Source organism: Aptenodytes patagonicus, chromosome 19 (assembly GCF_965638725.1).
Source record: "Aptenodytes patagonicus chromosome 19, bAptPat1.pri.cur, whole genome shotgun sequence".
Taxonomy (NCBI): Eukaryota; Metazoa; Chordata; class Aves; order Sphenisciformes; family Spheniscidae; genus Aptenodytes; species Aptenodytes patagonicus.
Window position 1 is genome coordinate 1,368,342 of NC_134967.1, and position 21,369 is coordinate 1,389,710.

Below are 21,369 nucleotides of genomic sequence, written 5' to 3' on the forward strand. Positions count from 1 at the left end.
CTCCGAGAACACCAGATACCGCAGCCCTCCTGATAATATCTGTAAGCTGGCTGTAAGCTGGCGCTGCTGGTGGAGCATTCATTGAGAAAAGGGTACTTCTCCGCTGAGTTACCACTCCTCATTCCTTGGGCGTGACCTTTGTTTCACAACAGGTTGCAACTCCCAGTAGTGCACTTGAATTGCTCACAAGCCAACTTGCTGGTTAGGCGGGTCGTTAGAGACTCTTACTAACACATTATTGTGTTTATGATGCTCCAATTCAGTGGCCAGCGCTTCTGTCTACGGAGCTACAGTTCTTAACTATAATTTATACATTAATGTGGGGCTTGTCAAACCCCTGGCAGGCTCCCCCTTAGTTTGTCAGGCAGCATCTGTTTTAGATCAGTATCCTCAAGGCAAAGAGCGGACTAATATTTTGCCAGGAAGGTTTCTGCTCCCTGCGCTCTTACCTAGGCTTGTGTTTAGGTTAAACTCCGAGATCTTTGGGAGCAGTGGACCCCTGTGGTGTTTTAGCCGTAACAAATGCGTCCTTTGTAATCTCACAAAGGACGGGCTTGTGCTCCACGCACTTCAAAGCACTCCTACATGGCCTGTAGGCTGTAATCCCGCCTGCCCAGAGGCCAAGACATTTGAGAATAACAAATTTCCTTCCAAAGTTTCCCTTGGTTTAAGGGTTTTGCCGCAATTTGAAAGGCAACCGCAACTTGAAAGGCAACCGTGCTCCTTTCCCCCAAACGTTTTTCCTTTCCTTGGGAGAGGAACTCTCTGCAATCTTCTTTTCTTTTCTTTTTTTTTTTCTTTTTTTTTTTTTAATTAGATGAATCAAATGAAGAGAAGAGAGAGGAGGAAGAGGAGTTAAATTTTAATGAAGACATCGTTTGCCCACATGGTAAGTCTCTACGGGGGATGGAGCTGAATATATCTGTTGTTGCCCACTGCTGAAGACATTAACCTTGTAGCCTTTGCTCCATCTAAGGCCAACATGAGTAGTTACTGAGCAAATGCGCTTAATTCTCATATCTAAGGCCAACATGAGTAGTTACTGAGCAAATGCGCTTAATTCTCATTTGCCTGGTGTTTCTTGACGCTCAAACTTCGGGCTTTTATTTGCGAGCGCTATCACATTGCAGTCCAGGTTTGGTAAGGCAGCGAAAGGGGTGCAAACGCAGAGATGCTTGGATGCTGCGGGAAGTGCGCGGCTGCGGAAGCGAGCATCTCTTCCTCTCGCTAGCGAAGCGACGTGATGGAGTGAGGGCAGCACCAAGGATCTGCAGCCCCTTGGAAGCTCCAAAAGTATTAGGAGCAAAACAGGTGGTGTAAGTCAGTCAAGGTGGGAGCTGAGAGTACGCATTTATTTTCCCGGTTTACATCAAAACAGGAGCACTTACCTAACAACTGTAGAAACGTGGGCTTATCTGCGAGCGGCTGGGACCGCTAAGGATATCGATTTACCAACCTGCTGTGCTTTGCTGTCCGTTTACATAAGGTTTTGACCCGATGTTAGTTGTTTTGCTAAGCGACAGTTCGTTAGCTACATCCTTGGCTACCCTGTTGTTTAAATCTCACTTTTTTTTTTTACCTTGTATGTCACTCCCAGACATAACTCTGTTCTGGTAAGCTCCTGTTTGGAGGCATCAACTTCCCTGCCAGGGATGCTTGATCTTGTTCCTAGTAAGAAAGAAACATGCCATAAATAAGCAACACACCTCCTGTCATCAAGGCTAATCAAGGATGTAGAGTAATGGCTTGATAAAGCCTCATTTTAAAGCAGAGCGTTTAAGCACTTTGTCACGGCGTTAACTGTTTTTCAGAGCCTTTAATGCCGTATTTCTTATTGCCGGGAGGCTGCTGCTGTTAAATAAAAGCATGCAGCGTGGTGATGAAACATTTAATGTAGCCAGACATGATAAAAATAGGCCAACAGGCCTTTGAAAATACCATGCTGGTAAATTGCTAGTTGATCTGTGACTTTGGGTCATATCAGAATAAATAACGTCAAATATGGGGGCCGCTGGCGGGTCAGATTTCATCGTCTTGAGCTAACCTCCAATTACTCATGGAAAACAACCTTTTCGCCTTTAAAATTTCCCTCTGGAGCGTATCAGCAAATCTGTAGTCTCGGTCATACAGCCTTAATTTTTGCCGTGGAGGAAGCTCCTGCCTTCATGGTAGGCTCTGGAAAAGCCAGGGCTTTATTTGTGAGGTCTGGCTGGCCTCCAGAAATGCCATCCAGGCGTCCCCTTAAGAAGTCCCTTTGCATCTTTGCTGCAATTTCTCGCTCTCCGGTAGCTGCCCGACCCCAGCGAATAATTTTTTCCAGATACCAAGTTAAGACTTCTTTGATGTCCATGCCCAAAACGCGTCCCTGGAGGGGGAAGCAGGGTCAGCAGCGGTTAGGATCATCTTCTTCCAGATGGCAAAGCACTTGTTCCCCGCACACCCAGATCTGATTTTTTCCACCTCTTCCGCTCAACAGCCTATTAATCTGTTTTCATTAATCACACGGTGTCAAGGCACTTATTTGTACAAGCTCCTTTTTTTCCCCCCACCCCCCCCTATCCTTGCTGGTTCTGGAAAGGAGCCTGGTCCTGCCTCCTCATACGGTAAAGCTGGGCCACTTGGTCGCGTTTGATGAAGAACAAGTGGCCAAGTGCTGCACTGAAGCCGTCCAGCCCGACCTTTGTTTGTTAGAGGAAAAGCGGGAGGGGAGCGTTGCTATTTTTTTCTCCCCCTTCGGGGCTGGCAGAAATCCAGGCTTGCCTGGAGCGAGGAAAGCTGACTGGGTCCGTGGGCCTGAGGAGCTGCTTGTAACGTTAAAGAGCTACCGGAGGGCGGGGAGGAGGGAGCCTTTTCACCCTGTCTTCTTTATATGTAGCTCTTCAGGCTATAGAAAAGCAGATAATAAGGTATCGTGCCCTTTGCTGGACGCGCCCTCAGCGCCGCGACTTGGCAGTTGCTGTCTTGCTTCCCTCTTGCTGGTGAAATCCACGTTGAGGCATGAATGTTCCCATGCCGCGTCCAAATCCCGTTTGCGTCTCGGTGTTGCAACGACCGTTCCTCTTACTTCTCGCCGCGACTGCGTGTAGCACAGCCGTGCCTTGACTTCCCAGCCGCTGTCTCGTAGGGAGATGCGGTTGTGTTTTCCCCTTGGCGATCGTCAAGCCTGCAAGCGGGTGGCTGGTCGGATCCCCGAGCCCTCGCCTTCTCCGGCTTTTCCAAGCCTTGTTTGTCCACCGGAGCGCGTGTCGGCGTGCATACGCGCGGTGTCCAAATGCGCGAGCGTGACCTTTCTGCTACTTCTGTCGCTAAAATGACAAGCACAAATGCCTCGTGCTAAACCGTTCTTGGGGTTTTTTGAGCATCAGGATAAATAATACAGCAGCCAAGTCGTCGGGGGGGTAGCTGGTAAATCTTGCTTCGTTTCTTCACGCCCCAGTTATTCCCTAGAGCAGATCTAGGGTGCAATGTCTGTCCTTTCTAGATTTTGAGGTGCTTAGATCGGGCACGTGAAGCCATCTGAGATTATACAGCGGTAATTTTGTTTTTCGGGGGTGCAGAAAGCACCTGGCTCCTGTTTCATGGGGCACGGAGCTAGTCTGCAGCTTGGTGAATGGAGTCACCATAAAAATGTGGCTGTGGATAGCCAAGATCAGAAAACAGTAGCCCTGTGCCCTCTTTGGCTTGTCCTTGCTTTTCCGAGCATCTCTACCGCCGCTTGTATTTGATCAGCTGCTTGGGTTCATGAGCTTTGAAATCTAAAGGACATTTTTATGAATAAAAGTCACAGTATTTTTTTTTTCTGTCTAAACAAGGAAATGATAAAGAAGTTGAAGGTCACTTTGTGTATTGGTTGCGCTCTTTTTTTGCTGACATGGTGTTGGCTGATAAGTGCGTGAATATCTTCCCCCCCACGCACATTTATACCCTGTAATCTCTTAAATCTAGTTAGGGCTGGAAAATATCGCTGAGCACATGAAGAGCAAAGCCCTTCTCTTGGCTCTCTCTCTCTGCAGGTGACCTGTGCATATCCGAAAACGAACGGAGGGTGGTTTCGAAGGAAGCCTGGGAGAAACTCAAGCAATATTTTCCAAAGGCCCCTGAATTCCCAAATAACAAAGAGTGCTGTTCCCAGTGCAAGGTATTTGCCAAATCATGTTACCCTTTTGTTGACTGTAAATATACGGTCATATTTCTGGTTTTCTTTTTAATACGACTCAGTGCAGTGGAGGAAAGTAATGTCGCCTTTTAATAGCAGCTAGGAGCTGAAGCTGTGGACTAATTAACTGTTTCGTGCAGATTTTGGAGCGCGAAGGGGAGGAGAACGAAGCTCTGCATAAGATGATGGCCAGCGAGCAGAAGACTTCTCTCCAGAACCTGTTTCATGATAAATGCAGACCTTGCCTGGGCAGCTGGCCTCAGGTACGGGAAGGAGTGCGACGAGGGGAACCTAGTGGGGCTTGGGGGAGGTTTTTATTGGCTTTTATCCCTCTCCTAAGAAATTTGATTTCGCCTGCAAGAGAGAGACTTGCCTGATAAGCGTTCAGTCGGTCCGAGTGAGACCGTGCCTGCGCTGGGGAGCCCGTGCCAGCGGAGCTTACACGTGTGCTGTGCCGAGGTGTGATTTCCCCCGATTAGCTGTGCTGGCGCAAAGCCCTGCTAAAGATACACGAGAACGGCTCGTGTGCCAACATAGCTGTCGCTGGCCCGGAGTCAGCTAGATAAGCAGCGACAATATTGCTGCTGCGGTTACATCTGCCCCTAGAAGGACCGAAACAGTGCAGCGGTGCCGGCGGAGGCGGCTTTCCACCACCCTCCGTCTGCCTTCCCGTGCAGGCCAGGCTTTTGCTGCCGGTCGGACAAAATTCGCGTGCGCTCCGGCACGCTCCTGCATCCCGAGAGCTCGGGGGGAGCTTCCCTAAACGCTGAAGCCCCGCAAATAGGAGCGATGGTCGTGCAAGGACCTCTCGTACCGGCTTCTCCCTGGTACAAGCGTGCAGCTCTCCGGGACTTTCTTGGGGCTTCGAGGCGGCTGAAAAGAAATGGCACAAGCTCTTGGCTCCACGCCTTGGCTCCTGGATGTCTCGCGGTGCTGATTAATGATTGACTCTTAGATCCTGCCAAGCTGCTTTGGCAGGTGTCTGCCTCGGTCGCTCCTATGTGTGAGGGCAGCCTGCCGCTCTCGGGTGCCTTCTCCAGCCGTGAATAAATATTGAGGTCATCGTGGATCCGTGTCTCGGAACCAGGGAGCCCCGAGAAGGGTTTAAATGGGAAACGCTTTGTGCTGAGCTGGAGAGCTGCCAGGTCCTACCGGCGGTATTTAAGGGTAGCATCTGGTTGTGTCTGCTTTCGTAGCTGGAGCCAGGTGATGGAAAGCTGGAGCCCATCACCGTGGGTCAGCTCGAAATATGAGGGTCTCTCCAGGCAGCGAGGCTACGTCCTCCACTCTCTTTGAATTTCCCAAGGGAGCGTGATAAAAAGGAGCTGAGGATCTCTCCCTCGAGCTTTGTGAGTTTTCCTGGTTCCAAAACAGTTGAGGTTCGGGGAAGAAAATAAGCAGAGCGGTTTAATCTAGAGGAGGTGAAGGGAGATTAAAAAAATGTATATGTTCCTCAGGTGTGCTGAATTTTCCTGCAGAGAGATGGAGTGAGCCCTTAAATCTGCGTTAGGGAAAGCGGTGAGGATAGGTGAGCACGGAAATGATTTTGTCACCCAGCTTTTAGGATCTAGGTGGCTTCTTGTCCAGGAGCAGACTATCTAATGGCGAATCAGTTAGGACAGGAAAACAACGGTTTATCCTAAAACCGCTGCCTCGTGAGGGTGCACGGCTGTGGTTTGGAACCCGGGCTGCTGCCAAAAGGAGGCACTTCTGGATTTTGATGGGTGAGGCAAATGGGGCAGGTTAGGGTGGTCTCACCCCACACCCATGGGGGTGCAGAGATGCATCTGCTTTAGACCCCGAGTACCCGGCGGGAGAAAACACGGTGCTGGGGAGTCTTAGCTGCTCCAGGGGAAATGACCGTTTCCTGCTGCGAATTAAAGGTAATTGGATCTAAAGCTAAATTAACTTCGTAATAAACACGAGATTAGTAATGTAAGTGCTTAGTACTTGATCCCAAATTATTTTACTTGGCTTTCCCAGCGCGCTTGGATGGAGTTGTCATGGTAAAAACGCTGCGGTCTCGAAGAGAATGAGCGCTGCAGAAAAAGCTGAACAGTCATCGCTTCTCTATTGTTGGATTAATTAAAAAAGATCCTTTTTTTTTTTTTCCTTTCCCCTCTTTTCACCTCCAGGAGACAGATGAGCTGTATATTGTTTCACAGTTCTTTGTAGAAGAATGGAGGAAATTTGTCAGGTAACTTGGCTTGAGGTTTTCGGTGCTTTTTGTTCCTTTGGGGGGGGGGGGGGGGCTGTAGATAATGATTTTGCTTTTGAATCCCGGCGCGGTGTGTAGCTACCTGCGGTTTGCCTTTGTGGAAACAAGGAAGCTGATTTTTGCAGGACTCGTACCAGTTGTAATACGTTGTAAGGAACCGAATTTCCTTGTTTACCGTGTCTTAACCAGATGGTGGGATTAGATAGTAACCTGATTAGTTTTTTTCATCTGTCTGGAGCTGTATCCTAGGCAAAGGTCACTGCTCAATCCTGTTTCCACGGGCTGCTGGTGGCAGGAGATGGAAATCTCTGTTAGACAAGAGAGTAATTTTGCAGCGTGCAGGAACGCAGATCTGATTTCCTCGTCGGTAGTAGTTTAATATTCCCTGTTGGGAATATTCTGTAAATATTCACCTGTGATTTCTTCTTGGCTGCCTGCAGAGTTGTGGGTTTTGTGAAATAACCTGACCAAGCTTTGCAAACCGCTTTCCTTTGCCCGCGCAGGAGGCCGACGCGATGCAGCCCCGTGTCCTCGGTAGGAAACAGTGCCCTTCTCTGCCCCCACGGGGGACTCATGTTCACCTACGCTTCCATGACCAAAGAAGACTCCAAACTGTGAGTTTCTTCTCTTCACGCATCTGCCTTTGCCGGGTGCCTTCGGCTCTCGCGAGCCTCGGGGAATGTTGCCGGAGGCTCGCTGAGCTGCAACAACACGAGGAGCAAATGCTTTCCCTTGAACAAAATTAACAGTCACTTTTTCAGGCCCGCCTTAGCCTTCATGCAAGGCAAGACCTAAGTTGTCGAAGGATGCTGGGTCAGGAAAAAAGAGAGCTTACTTCAGCTTGGCTAGTTCCTAACAATAAACTACCCTGAATTTGACCAGGGCGTAGAAACATCCGGCTTCCTTACGATTTGCTTTCTGTGAGACTTGCCCCCGGAGCGCTGGACGCTGGGCTGGAGTTCATGCTCCGTAGCGTCGCTTCTGCAATGATGCAGAACTAAAAGTAGCAGATCTTCCACTCCTCTCCTCCTCCATCCTCCCTCTGGCATGACTGGAGCAGAACAGCGTCACTAATAGCACGCTACTGTTTCCCTGTTACCTTGGGCACACAGGCCCTCCCGTGTAGCTGGAGTTACGGACTGATTTTGCAGCTTTTCTTTCATTAACAGGCTGAAAAGAAAAGGGGAGGCTGTTCAGAAGCTCGGGGCTTGGCTTTTCCATGTCATAAAGCACGTTCTTGTTCCTTTGCACAGTATAGCTCTAATATGGCCCAGCGAGTGGGAGAGGATTCAAAAACTCTTTGTCGTGGATCACGTCATCAAAATTACCCGAACGCAAGCTGCCGGGGCGGACCCCGAGAGCACACTTTACGCCTCTGAGCCCCGTGAGTGAATCTTTTGCCGCTGCCTGTGCCCTATTCTTTTCCTAATTGGTGCCGCCTCCCTGTGAAATGGCTCTTTTTCGGATAAAGGGTCAGATCTAAGGGGATAAACGCGGAGCTTGGCCGATGCCCCTGGCTATGTGAGCCGCTCCGGGTTAGCGGTGAGAGGCGTTGGGCAGGTGTCTCCAAGGAGCTGAAGCGATTAAACACATTTTTTTTTTCCTTTGTGCCTCCCCAGAACTCTGTCCCGAGTGCAGAGAAGGGCTGTTATGCCAACAGCAGCGGGACTTGCGTGAGTACACCCAAGCAACCATCTACATCCATAAGGTGGTGGATAATAAAAAGGTACGGCTTTCTCCCTCCGTCCTTGCTCATCCTGGCTCCGTGTCATTTAACGGAAACTGCACCGGGTACCCAAATAACGATCCAAACGTGGCGGCGAGACGGCTGTCGCGGCCTGCCGTGTCCCCGCAGGGGTGGGACCTGCTGGTAGGGACGCTGAGTGACCTGTGATGGTGGGTGCTGGTGGGCAGGGCCGCTCCCTGCGGGCAAAAAGCACCCAGCTCTGCGGCTCGTGGAAGCTATCGCTTTGGCAAAAATAGCAAATGGGAAAATTCTGGCTGTAGCTGCTCTGAAAACTTGGTCTCCTCGAGGCTTCCTTTTGCCAAACCGAATCCTTTGCGTTATCAGGTGTCTTCACGGATGTTCCCAGCTTTGATTATTTTAGGCAATGTTGTAACCATTTCTCTCTTCATAATCGTGTTATCAGGCTCTACCTGTTCTCCTCCCCCTCCGATATTTGTCATTTCCTTTCTTGGTTGCTCAAGTGACATTTACTCCTAGATAGAAATAAGCTCTTCAACCTCCATGCTGATGAAATAGCAGTGAACTTAGAGATGGTTTTCAAGATCCCCCACAAAGCTGTGAATTATGTCTCTGCTTTACTGGTGTCTTAAGGGATCAGTATCAGGTCTAGAACTGGCTTTACAGGTACCCGAAAGCTGGTTAAAGTAAGTCCTCCTCCTTAGGGCTTGTCTTACGCTTTAAAGGGGAAACCAAGGCTCGGGGGTGAGCTCAGATAAAGATGTTCCCTGCACCTTTGCAGGGTGTGTGTGGGGGTTTTTTGCCTCTCATTGATTTCCACCTCCCTGCCAATCTTAAGGGAGGAGCTGGAGCCCGGAGAGCTGCAGGGCGCCGGAGGCTGGACGGGTTTCTGCCTTGGTTGCGAGATGTAGAGCACGCAGCACGGTCTTGAGCCATCAGCTGCGGGTTTTCAGCCTGACTCGAGGCTGAATCCTGACGCTCTGTCTTGGCTCTGGTGCAGAGGAGGGTTTTTTGGTGTTTTTTTTTTTTTTTTTTCTTCTGGTGCTGGACAGGACCGTGCTCGCACGTGGGGCTGGCAAAAAACAGGCAGCTATTCTTTGCCGAGCAGCTGGAGTTGGGAGAGAGGGGGCGAGAGCTTGCCTGCGAGGTCCCTCATTAACAGGGCAGCCTCGGCGAGATGCGAAGCAGCAATAATGCCTGCCAGCAGCGCGGCAGCACTGCCAGCGAGGATTGCGGACGGCAGCGCTCGAAGCCACCGCTTCCTTCCCTGCCAGTTTTGACTTGCAAAGTTGGGGAGCGTTTCCCATCCCCTCGCCCCTGCTCTTCCCCCCACTCTGCAACCCCCCGGGTACCTCCTTTGGCTGACGCTGCGAGAGGGAAGCCGCAGCCGTATAAAATCAGCGTAGGGCGGCACCGCTGGAATCCGGAGGGCTCTGGGGAGGCTGCAGTTGGTGCTGGGTGTTTGGGAGCTGGGATTGCATCATTAATTGCAAATACATTGACGGAGAAGCGAGCTCTCAGGCATCCAGGATGGAGAGCGCGCCAGTCTCCTGGGCTCCTGCAAACCCCAGCTCCAGCCGAAGCGTAGATGTGAATTCGCGTCCGGCAGATCCATGCCTCCTGGAGTGACTTACACAGAAGTGAACATCCTTTTTATTTATATGTTTGTGTAAATTATTTAGATTTCATTTACTTAACAACCTCCAGACCCATAAATAATGGTGCTGAGTGCCTGTGCCGGTCTGCTGCAGGGATGGATAAGTGTTTAATTTACAGATAATATTCCTTTCTCCACGTTAGGGCTTTCGCAGTACACTTAGATGAACCAGAGAATCAGCCAGCTAATGGGAAAGAAATCAGTCCAGGCCCCTGGAGACTTTCCCTTTGCCTAGAGAGGAGGGTAGGTCCTGAGCCGCAGGAAGCACCTGCAATTCAATAGAGAAGCTTGTTCTCCTGAGCCCAATCCCCCCCGTGGTTCGATGCAGCTGGGGAGGGGTGGAGAAGACTTTGCAGAGCACGTGGAGCGGATCCCTGGGTTATTCCTGCCCTGCCTGAGTTCACTGGATCGAGGTGGCGTCCCGGAGGTCTCTGCAAGCTGTTTGCCACGATGTGGCAGTCTGGGTTGATGCTGTCGGGTTAGTTACGGAGAATGATTTTTATGACTTCAGGTAATGAAGGACGCTGCTCCAGAGCTGAACGTGAGCAGCTCAGAAGCTGAAGAGGAAAGGGAGGAAAACAAGCCAGAGGGGGAGCAAGACCCAGATTTTAACCAGGTAGAGGTCAAAAATACCGCCAGGTTCCTTGGTTTTTGCCTCATCCTCTTGAGTCAGCATGATGGGATAGCCCCCCTCCTCTGTTTACTGCTAGCAGGTGAAAACAGCAGTGTCTTAAATTGTCATTTTAACGGTCGTACCACACCATCGCTCTGTTTTTGGAGAGGTCAAATATTGATGGTGACTCGTACGCTTGGCTGGTAATCCGCCCCGCGCTAGCGTTAGAGGCAGGAACCGAGGTTTCGAGGCAAGTCCTTCGGTCCTCTTGACACTTGCATGCGGCGGTTCGCTTTCGAAGGGGCTTTTCAACGCTTCGTGCCTTCCCTCGCATGACCGACTCGCCCGAAACGCGCTCCGGGGGTACGGGGAGGTTGTATTTTTCCGCCAATCCCAAAGCTCGGGCTCCTGATTTTTGCCTCTTGCTTCCAGACCAACGGTGGTGCGAAGCGCCAGAAGATCTCGCACCAGAGCTACGTCACTTACCAAAAGCAAGGTATCAGGCGGAGCACCCGGCACCGGAAAGTCAGAGGGGAGAAAGCGCTGCTTGTTTCTGCTAATCAGACACTGAAAGAGCTGAAAATACAGGTAAGGTGTTTTTCCTCCAAGGAATGAGCCGTCTCGAGTGAGAAAACACAAAATCAGGAGCGCGCGGCTGGGAGGGGATGGGGGGGAAAGAGTATAAAATCCCACGTGGCATCGGAAGGTGCGCGTTGCTCTTCTAAACGTGGTATTTTTGTGTAGCTCAGCGGTATGTTTTTTCCCTCTGCACAAAATCAGCGTGTCTCATTGTGTTGGCACAGATCATGCATGCATTTTCAGTTGCTCCCTTCGACCAGAATTTGTCGATCGACGGGAAGATACTGAGCGACGACACCGCAACGCTCGGCAGCCTGGGAGTCATCCCCGAGTCTGTCATTTTACTAAAGGTAACGTGAGAGCGCGGCTGCTAAAATAAAGTCGAATAAAGCAGAGAATTGAACTGATTTTTGTACAACCAAAGAGAAACACGTTGTGATGCCTGTGAAAACCGCCGTGGGCTACAACGTGGGCTACAACGTGCCCACCCGTGGCTGCTCGGTAGCCTAATTTAACGAGGAGGAACCTGGAGCTCCTTCTTGGAGGAGGAAAACCCTGGGGTTGGTTTTTTTTTTTTTCTTTAAGTGCATTTATTAGCTGGCCTTTGCTGAGCTGTGTGTGTACCAGCCCAAAATATGGCTAAATCAGGGAGTGAGTCCTCCCCTCTTGTTCCCAGACGGTGTTTGGGCAAGGGGCCTGTTCCCGCTCCCCTCCAGAGCAGGGCCATGAACCGATCAGGCTGTGAACTCCCAGACGAGGTTGCTTGCTCGTTAATCCCCCGCTCCGCTTTATTTTCCAGGCTGATGAACCAATTGCAGATTACGCGGCGATGGACGACGTTATGCAAGGTGAGGCGGGGGAGACCCCCGGAAGGTTTGGGGTTCGGGAAGGCGCCTCGCCACCGTGATTTTGGGAGAGGTATCGGCGGCCAAGGACTGTGTTGGATTTGGGTTGTGAAGGTAGAAAATAGAGAGGTGGAAGCTTTCCTGTCACTGTCAAGGGGAGATTCAGCGGCACGCCGCCGCTCAGACCAAAGATCCTTTTAGAAACGACTGTGAGGAGACTTCTAACGCCGTGCCTTTTCCTTTCCATCCCCAGTTTGTATGCCTGAAGAAGGATTTAAAGGTGAGCCTGGGTTTTTGGTTTTTTTTTTTCTCCCCCCTTTATGCCCACGCTAACTTCATCTCCATCCCGTAAGCGTCGTCATCTCCTGGTGGTTGTCTTTTCTCCTCAGGGACTGGTTTACTCGGACACTGATGGTTTTCTAAGCGTTGGCAACAGAGGAGCGACCAGAAGGGAAGAGGATTTTGACATGGTAGGGCATTAAAAGAAAATAAGGTGGATACAGGACTGAACTCTTTGACTCTTCCAGAAGGCAGAAACCCATTCTGAAATGACTGACACCCCCCCCCCCCCCCCAAAAAAAAAATGCCTTATGTCAAAGCAGATTGCACTGAAGGACATCCTGCCTTCAAGAGAACGTTCCCGATTTTATATTTAATAAAGCAACAGGAAGGTTGGAAAGTTTTTAGCAGCAGTAAGAGCGTATCGTGTTTACAGGCGAGGGAGACGGAGGCATTCTCGTGTATTCCCTGACTCAAATCCCGCACCGCGCTCGTCTGTCCGAAAAGGGGTTGTAATCCAGTAGATCAAAAACATCTTGATCTGTTCTCGAGTAACTTTTTAGGCGTAACCTGCTTACAGATAATCCTGTCTTTGATCCACTATTACTCTTTCAGTACAGCATGGAAGTAAAGAAATTGTTACTTGTGAGGAATGTCTCGCTCTTTCAAAAAAAAACAAAACAAAACAAAACAAACAACGAACCAAACCAAAACCAAAACCCTTCATCTATTTAACCCAAAATGTAAGCTGTGGTCTGCCTCCGAAAGCCTTCCAGCGCGGCGGGGGGGGGGACGACGGGGAGCCGCCTCCCTCGCCGCCCCCGCCGGCTTTTCAGCCGCTCGCCTTCACTTCCAAACGTTTTGACGGTCTTTCAATAACCACCTGGTCTTTCTCTGTGAACTGTGTTTTTTTTAGCAAACGTGGGGTATTTTAACGACTTTTGATAACATCTTTTCCTCCAGTCCGGGACCGCCAGGAGCGCTCGTGCCCCCGTGGCCTGGGGAGACGGCGAAGGGGGCACGGGCGGGTGGCGCGTTTCCCATGGGAAGAGGATTGTTCCCCCCCCCCCCCAAATTCTCCTCGTTTTTCAGGAATGCACTAATAATTATTTGGTTTTTTTCACATCTGTAGCTCCAGAAGGGATCTCTCCCCGTTGCCTGTTAGTAGCGGGAACTAGCGTACCGCTTCCAGACTGAAAAAAAAAAAAAAAACACAAAAAAGGGGGGCTGTCGAGGTATCTCTGTAATAAAGTTAGACGTTTCCTCTTCCTTTTCAGCCTTTTAACTTGTTTCCGCGGCAAAGTGTGATGCGGAGAGGCGGGTTGCTGCCGCATCAGCTCTATTTTTTAAAGGATTTGCAGGAGTTTGGGGCTGTGAGAAGAGGGCGGCGGGGGGGGGCGGGGGGCACATATCCCCATCCCGACAACCCCGGCAGCGTTTATTTTAAATGTTATCTTTTATCTGAAGAATTACAGCTGCCCTTTGCCAAGCGCGGGGGCTCCGCGTCCTCCTCCCCGGCCCCTCCGGCCCCGGCTGGCGCTGGGGGCCCTGGGGCTCTTACAAGGCGGGTTTTGGGGCAGTTTGGACCCGCGTGTTCTTTCCCAAGGTAAAGATGTCGGCAGGAATCCGGCGCGCCGATTTCAATCCATCCTTCGGGAACAGACTGAAGCACTCGCTTGTGTACATATTTCCTGGAAATTCCATATTATTTTTCAATTTGCTGTTAATTTTTTTTTTTTTTTTTTTAAATGTTACAAAAATCTCTTCCTTGAGCTTATAACGTTGCAAAATTGAAGTTTCTAAACTCAGCGGGAAGGAATTAGCCGGGGCCGGGGCGGTGTTTCCGAGAAGCGATGTCCGGCCGCACCGCGGCATCCCCGTATCTCACGGAGGACGCAGGTACAAGATGTGATCAAAGGCCCAGTTACCGTTTTGTCTGTTATTTGCAAACATTATCGGATTAAAATTGTCATTTGAGCTGTGGAAGCCTTATTAAAGCGCATACACGTGGCCTGTCTTGTATTTTAACACCTCGCCTAACGGCTGGGGGTTTATTACGCCGCAGATCCACACCCCAGCGGGTGCTGCGGGGCCGGGATGGGAGCGAGCGGGATCCCTCCGGAGCGGGAACGCCTGCCAACCTTGGCACGTGGGGCGGGTTGGGTTTTTTCTTTAATTGAAGCCTCGATGGGCGCCGGAGCCTTGGCAGGGCCGGGCGGTGCTTGGCAGCCGCTCCCCGGTGGAAGCACCGGTGGGTGATGGGCCAAGGCAAGCTGCAGGGCCATTTCGGTGTCCCCCCCCGTCCCCGCCAGCGCGTCGCGTCCCGTCCCCGTGCTGGCGCGTCGCCCGGGCTCCCGCTCCCTGGGGTGGGGGGGGGGGGGGTGCTGCGTGGCCGCGGCTCGGTGCCAGCCCCCGGCTCCTTCCACCCTGGCACCCAGCGGCGGGGAGCCTGTGCCAGCCGTTCCTCGAGGGCCCGGGAGCCGGGGTGTCCCTCCCGCAGCCGAAATGGCCCCTGGGGGAGATGGGTGCTGGAGGGGGGGGTGGGGTGTTAACCAAGTCCTGGGTGCTGTTGGTGGGTGGAGGAGAGGGGCTTGGGGAGGTGGGGGTGATGGGTGGGGGTACCAAGGATGGGGTGCTCTGGGTGCTCAGGGGTGGGTGGGGGGTACCCTGGGTGCCGGGGGGGGGGGGTATGGAGGGAGGGGGGTGCCCTGGGTGCTCATGGGTGGGTGGGGGGTACCCGGGAGGGGGGGATGGATGGATGGATGGATGGATGGATGGGGGGGGGGTACTGTGGGTACCAGGGAGGTAGGGAGGGAGGGATGGATGGATGGATGGAGGGGGGTACCTTGGGTGCCAGGGAGGGATGCAGGGGGAACCCCGCTAGCCGAATGGGGAGGATGGGGGGATGCGGGAGATGGACAGAGGGGTTCCTGGGTACCAGCGATGGGCGGGTGGATGGAGACAGTTTGCCGGGGACCAGGGTGGGATTTGGGGGCTACCCCAGGCCACGGGGATGGACGGGGGGGGGACCGGGGTGCCGAGGAGGGAGGGGGCACCCAGGTGGTCCGGAGGAGGGGACCGGGGATGGAGGGGGGGTCCCGGACGGGGTGGTGATGGCGTCCCCAGTGCCAGGGTCGGTTCCCGGTGCCGGATCCCAGTTCCCGGTGCCCGTTCCTGGACCTGGTGCCGCTTTCCCGGTGCCAGTTGCCGGTTCCCGGTGCCGGTTCCCGGTGCCGGTTCCCGGTTCCCCGGTGCCGGTTCCCGGTTCCCGGTGCCGGTTGCCGGTTTCCCCGGTGCCGGTTCCCGGTTCCGGTGCCGGTTGCCGGTGCCGGCCGCCCCCGGAGGGGCCGCCCCGCCCCGCCGCACGTGACGCGGCGCGGTGGCTGCGAGCGGCGGGGCCCCCGCTCCGCTCCGCTCCGCTCCGGTACCGGCCCCGCTCCGGTACCGGCCCCGGCCCCGGCCCCGCCGCCCCTCCGGTAAGTGCCGCGCCGCGGGGACCGGGAACCGGGGTCCCCCCGGAGACATCCCCCCCCCCCCCCCTCCGGTGTCGTGTCCCCCCCCCCCCCGGCGCAGCACTGCGGGGGGGGCCCGTCCCCCGGTGACCTTCAGCTGTTGCCGGTACGGGCAGCGCGGGGGGGTGGGGGATGCTCCGGGCCTGGGGGGGGGGGATCAGCCCCCCGTGTACCCCCCAACCTGCCCTTCCCCAAAATATCTCCCCCATGAATTGCCCTCCCCCCCAACCTGCCCCCCCAAATATCTCCCACGTTAATGACCCCCCTTAACCTGCCCCCCCAAACCTGCTCCCCCGGCTACCCCAGAATCTGCCCCTCCGCTCCTGGCCCCATCATCTGCCCCCCCCCCCCCCCCCCCCCCAGCCCAGTCCCCGCAATCTGCCCCCCATGTCCCCCCCAACCTGCCCCCCCAGCCTGGCCCATTTGGGTCACCCCCCCCACTGCTACCCCCTGCCGGGACTTCCCCCTCCTTTGGGTGCTGGGGGGGGGAGCGATGGGGGGAGCCCCCCAGGACCCCGCACAGCCCCACTGTCTGGCAGGGTCACGCTGTGACCCACGGGTGCACAGGGACGGGTCGTGTTTGCACGAGGGTCGCGTTTGCACGAGGGTCGCGTTTGCACGGGGACGGGTGACTCTCGCATTTGCACCAGGGTTGCATTTGCACACAGTCGTGTTTGCACGGGGACAGGTCGTGTTTGCACCAGGGTCGCATTTGCACCAGGATTGTGCTTGCACCGGGGTTGTGCTTGCACAGGGATGGGTCGTGCTTGCACCAGGGGTGCGCTTGCACGCCGTCGTGTTTGCACCAGGGTCGTCTTTGCACAGGGACGGGGCTCATTTGTGCCAGGGTCGTGTCTGCACCAGGGTGGTGTTTGCACCAGCGTCACGTTTGCACAGGGATGGGTCACATTTGCACGAGGGTCCCTTTTGCACCAGGGACACGCTTGCACGCCGTCGTGTTTGCACAGGGACGGGGCGCGTTTGCACGAGCGCTCCTGCTTGCACGAGGGTCGCACACGGCCGGGGTGTGTTTGCACGGGGGTGGGATCCATTTGCACGGCGGCTGTGTTTGCACAAGGACGGGTTTGCAGCAGGGCCGGTGCCGCCGCGTCCCCGGCCCGGGCGGTGCTCGGCGCTGCCGGTGCCCGGCGCTGTCCGTGGTGCTGCCCCGCGCGGCGCCGCCTCCCGCCTGCAGAGGGCGCCCTTCGGGGTGGGGGGGTGGGGGGGGTCAGGGGGTGCGATGAGTTTGGGGGGGCCTCAGCAGCCGGGCACCCCCATGTAGTGACCCGACACCCGCCGCTCCTGGCCCGCTGGCTCCTGGCAGCCAGCAAGGTGGCTCTTGGCTTGCTGCCATCAGTAGGCTTCAGGGGTAACGCCGCTACCTGAGCGGCCAGGCGTCATGGCGAGGGGCTGTGGGGGAGCTCTCCTCTCCCCCAGGAAGCGCCATGGACCCCCCTGGGCCCCCCCGCGCCACCTAGACGTATCTCCAGCCGGCACTGCCACCCCCTTGGCCACCCCACCCCGAGGTAAGCCCCCATGGGTGCTCCCCACCCAAGGGTGCCCATCCCCTCCCAAGGCGGGGTGACGGGCGCCCACAGCCCCCATCTCCCGCAGGGCAGCAGGATGGCCCAGCAGCGCCACGCCGTCCCCCCACCGCTCAAGGTAGGCGTCGCTGGGCTGGGGGCACCCAACCAGCACCCATGGGTGCCAGTGTGGCCTTCACCCACCCCAGCACCCATGGGTGCTAGCATGGCCTTCACCCACCCCGTTGTCTTGCAGACAGAGGAGGACTACATCCCCTACCCCAGCGTGCACGAGGTAGAGCACCCGCTCCCCTCCAGAGATGGGTGCAAGGGCAGGCGAGCGGCTGGGTGGGTGGCCGGAGCACCCACCTCGGTTGTGGGTGCAGGTGCTGGGCCGGGAGGGGCCGTTCCCCTCATCCTCCTGCCGCAGTTTGGGGGTTACTGGATCGAGGGCACCAACCACCAGCTGAGCGGGGCACCCGAGTCCCCCCCCACCCCGGCACCCAGCACCCGGGCAAGGCTTGAGGGCAACCACACGGCCAAGATCTACCGCAAGCACTTCTTGGGCAAGGTGAGGCCCCGTGGGTGCTCCAGGCGTGGGTGCTTGGCGTGGGTGGGTTCCCCATGGGTGTGGGTGGGCATGGACATGGAGACCCCATGGCATGGGTGCTCGTGCATATGGGTGCTCGTGGACATGGTGATTCATGGGTGTGGGTATCTACGGGCATGGGAGCCCCATGGGTATGGGTGCTGAAGGACCTGGGTGCCCCATGGCATGGGTGCTCGTGCGAATGGGTGCTCATGGACATGGGTGCCCCGTGACATGGGTGCCCCATGAGCACGGGTGTGCGTGGGCATGGGGGCTCCATAAGTATGGGTGTCCATGGGTGTGGGTGCCCAGGAACCTGGGTGACCCATGGCACGGGTGCTCACGGGTACGAGCGGCTCACTGCATGTGTGCCCGTCAGTGTAGGTGCTCCATGGGCGGTGGTATCTGTGGGTGTGGGTGCTCATGGACACGGGTGCCTCGTGTGGATGGGTGCTCAGGGTTATGGGTGCTCAGGCACCTGGATGCCCCCATGGCACGGGTGCTTGTGCACATGGGTGTCCATGGGCATGGGGACCCTACGAGTGTCTGTAGGATGGGTGGCGCATGGCACCCATGGGTGCCTGCCAGCGTGAGCACCCATTGGTGCGGTCACGGGTGTTTGGCCCCCTCCCCGCAGGAGCACTTCAACTACTACTCCCTGGACCCGGTGCTGGGCCACCTCGTCTTCTCCCTCAAGTATGACGAGCAGGAGCACCTCCACCTGCTGCTGCGGTGAGCAGGGTGCCAGGGGGCACCCATGGGTGCTGGCTGAGGATAGGGCACCACCCTGACACCCCCCCCCCCCCCGCCTTGCCCCACAGCACCCGTGCCCGCACCCTGCACGACGTGGTGCCCATCTCCTGCCTGGCCGAGTTCCCCAACGTGGTGCAGATGGCCAAGGTGGGTGCAACACCTCCGGCAGCACCCATGGGTGCCCCCCCCCCGCCCCGGACCACCCATCGCATCACCCATCCTTCCCGCAGCTGGTGTGCGAGGACATCAATGTGGATCGCTTCTACCCCGTGCTCTACCCCAAGGTGAACAGGGTGCGGGGGGGGACCGTGGGCACCCATGGGTGCCCCCCACCCAACCTCCGCCCCCTCCCAACCCCGCAGGCATCCCGCCTCATCCTCGCCTTCGACGAGCACGTGCTCAGCAACCACTTCAAATTTGGGGTCATCTACCAAAAACTGGGGCAGGTACGGGGTGGGGTGGGTGGGGGTCAGGGTGGGGAGGTCCCGGGTGGGTGCTGGCACCCATCCCCACCCCACCGCAGACCTCCGAGGAGGAGCTTTTCGGCACCACGGAGGAGAGTCCGGCGTTCACCGAATTCCTCGACGTCCTGGGTCAACGGGTGCAGCTGCGGGACTTCAAGGGGTGCGTGATGGGGTGCTGGGTGGGGGGCACCCATGGACCCCAGGTTCAGGGTGCCTGTCCCCCCCCCCCTTCCACCCAGGTTTCGGGGGGGGCTGGACGTGACCCACGGGCAGACGGGCAGCGAGTCGGTCTACTGCCACTTCCGCGACAAGGAGATCATGTTCCACGTCTCCACCAAGCTGCCCTACACCGAGGGGGATGCCCAGCAGGTGGGGCACCCATGGGTGCTGGGGGGGAAGGGGGGGGGCCGGGGGAAGGGGGGGGGGCAAGAGTTGGGGGGAACACGTGGGTGCTTGGGGAATGGGGAGTGTAGGGGGTCCTGGGGCACCCCTATGTGGTGGAAGGGCTGGCAGGGCACCTATGGGTGCTGGAGGGCATCTATGGGGTGCAAGGGCTAGCAGGGCACCCCGGGGTGCTGGGGGCTGTCCATGGGGTGCAGGGGCTCCTGGGGCACCCATGGGTGCTGGTGGCTGCCTAGGGGGCACAGGGGCTCCTGGGGCACCCATGAATGCTGGGGGGGTGTTTATGGGATGCAAAAGCTCCAGGGTCACCCATGGGTGCCGGGGGACATCTATGAGATGCAGGTGGCCGGCAGAGCACCCCTGGGTGCTGGGGGCGGGGGGTGTCTATGGGATGCAAAACCTCCAGGGACACCCACGGGTGCTGGGGGGGCACCTATGGGGCACAGGGTCTGCCACTCCCTTTGCCACCCCCCCCCGGTGTGACCGCCCTCCCCCCGTCCCCCCCCCCCCCGTCCCCGCAGCTGCAGCGTAAGCGTCACATCGGCAACGACATCGTGGCCATCGTCTTCCAGGACGAGAACACCCCCTTCGTCCCCGACATGATCGCCTCCAACTTCCTCCACGCCTTCGTGGTGGTGCAGCTGGAGCAGGGTGGCTCCCAGGGGACCCTCTACAAGGTACCACCCCCCCCCCCGTGCCTCAGTTTCCCCATCCCCATGGGGTGCCGGGGGGCAGCGGGACACCCCCCAGCACCCCCCCCCACCCTGCCCACCCGCCATAGGTCTCCGTCACCGCCCGTGACGATGTGCCCTTCTTCGGCCCGCCACTGCCCGACCCCGCCGTCTTCAGGAAGGTGAGCACCCATGGGTGCTGCTGGGGGGGGTGTGGGGTGTGTGTCCCCGGGTGGCACCCACCCAGGGCTGCCCCTCACCCCCGCAGGGCCCCGAGTTCCAGGAGTTCCTGCTGACGAAGCTCATCAACGCCGAGTACGCCTGCTACAAGGCCGAGAAGTTCGCCAAGCTGGAGGTGGGTGCAAATGTGGGTGCTGGGTGCTGAGCATGGGGGTGCTGAGGGTGCTGGGCATCTGGAGGGGGTGCGCCTGCAAGGGGGCTGGGCACGTCGTGGGGCACGTGGGTGCCGGGCAAAACGTGGGTGATGTGTGTGCAATGGGGCTGTGGGTGCTGCGGATGTGGGTGCTGTGCCTGCAACAGGGCTGTGCATGCCATGGGTGCTGTGCCTGCTGTGGGTGCTGTGGATGTGGGTGCTGTGCCTGCAACGGGGCTGTGCATGCCGTGGGTGCTGTGCCTGCTGTGGGTGCTGTGCCTGCAGCGGGTGCTGTGCCTGCTGTGGGTGCTGTGGATGTGGGTGCTGTGCCTGCAACGGGGCTGTGCATGCTGTGGGTGCTGTGCATGCTGTGGGTGCTGTGCATGCCGTGGGTGCTGTGGATGTGGGTGCTGTGCATGCTGTGGGTGCTGTGCATGCCGTGGGTGCTGTGGATGTGGGTGCTGTGGATGTGGGTGCTGTGCCTGCAACAGGGCTGTGCATGCCGTGGGTGCTGTGCCTGCTGTGGGTGCTGTGGATGTGGGTGCTGTGCCTGCAGTGGAGCTATGCATGCTGCGGGCCCCATGTCTGCAGTGGGTGCCATGGATGCCGTGGGGTGCTGTGCCTGCAGCAGTGCTGTGGGTGCCGTGAATGCCATGCCATGGGTGCTGCACATGCCGTGGGGCTGTGCATGCGGGTGCCGTGGGCAATGTGGGGGCTGTGCATGTGGGTGCCACATACACCGGGTGCTGTGCATGATGTGGGTGCCGTGCCCGCGGTGATGCCGTGCACGTGGGTGCCGTGTACACTGGGTGCTGCTGTGCATGGCGGGGGGGCCATGCCTGCAGCAGTGGCATGTGGGCGGGTGCCATGCCTTCTGTGGGTGCGGTGTGTGTGTGGGTGCTGTGTACACTGGGTGCTGGGGGGGGGGGGGGGGGGTGTGTGCCATGTATACTGGGTGCGGTGGGTGCTGTGCGTGCGGGTGCTGTGCACGTGGGTGGCCGTGCCTGCTGTGGGTGCTGTGCACGCCGTG

The 21,369-nt window shown here is 56.7% G+C and overlaps 2 protein-coding genes across 2 annotated transcripts in view; both read left to right on the top strand.

Moving 5' to 3' along the window:
- Positions 1–13,321, top strand: part of USP48 (ubiquitin specific peptidase 48) — a 30,525-nt gene extending 17,204 nt beyond the window's left edge. Inside the window, exons 15-27 of the mRNA XM_076356344.1 lie at positions 818–889; positions 4,014–4,138; positions 4,297–4,419; positions 6,292–6,353; positions 6,878–6,988; positions 7,628–7,758; positions 7,994–8,100; positions 10,248–10,352; positions 10,782–10,937; positions 11,153–11,278; positions 11,728–11,776; positions 12,027–12,053; positions 12,163–13,321. Of these exons, the coding sequence (XP_076212459.1) occupies positions 818–889; positions 4,014–4,138; positions 4,297–4,419; positions 6,292–6,353; positions 6,878–6,988; positions 7,628–7,758; positions 7,994–8,100; positions 10,248–10,352; positions 10,782–10,937; positions 11,153–11,278; positions 11,728–11,776; positions 12,027–12,053; positions 12,163–12,185 (1,217 nt within the window). The 3' untranslated portion in view covers positions 12,186–13,321. The remainder of the gene's footprint in view (positions 1–817; positions 890–4,013; positions 4,139–4,296; positions 4,420–6,291; positions 6,354–6,877; positions 6,989–7,627; positions 7,759–7,993; positions 8,101–10,247; positions 10,353–10,781; positions 10,938–11,152; positions 11,279–11,727; positions 11,777–12,026; positions 12,054–12,162) is intronic.
- A 2,177-nt stretch (positions 13,322–15,498) lies between these two features.
- Positions 15,499–20,321, top strand: RAP1GAP (RAP1 GTPase activating protein; the record flags this gene model as incomplete). Its single annotated transcript, XM_076356307.1, is given in 14 exon segments — positions 15,499–15,528; positions 17,141–17,226; positions 17,344–17,382; positions 17,474–17,498; positions 17,501–17,658; positions 18,314–18,408; positions 18,498–18,576; positions 18,660–18,713; positions 18,792–18,875; positions 18,953–19,053; positions 19,133–19,262; positions 19,817–19,972; positions 20,077–20,148; positions 20,235–20,321. Coding segments are annotated over 13 exon segments (1,119 nt in total), but the record flags the coding sequence as incomplete, so codon positions are not given.
- Positions 20,322–21,369: the final 1,048 nt, after the last annotated feature.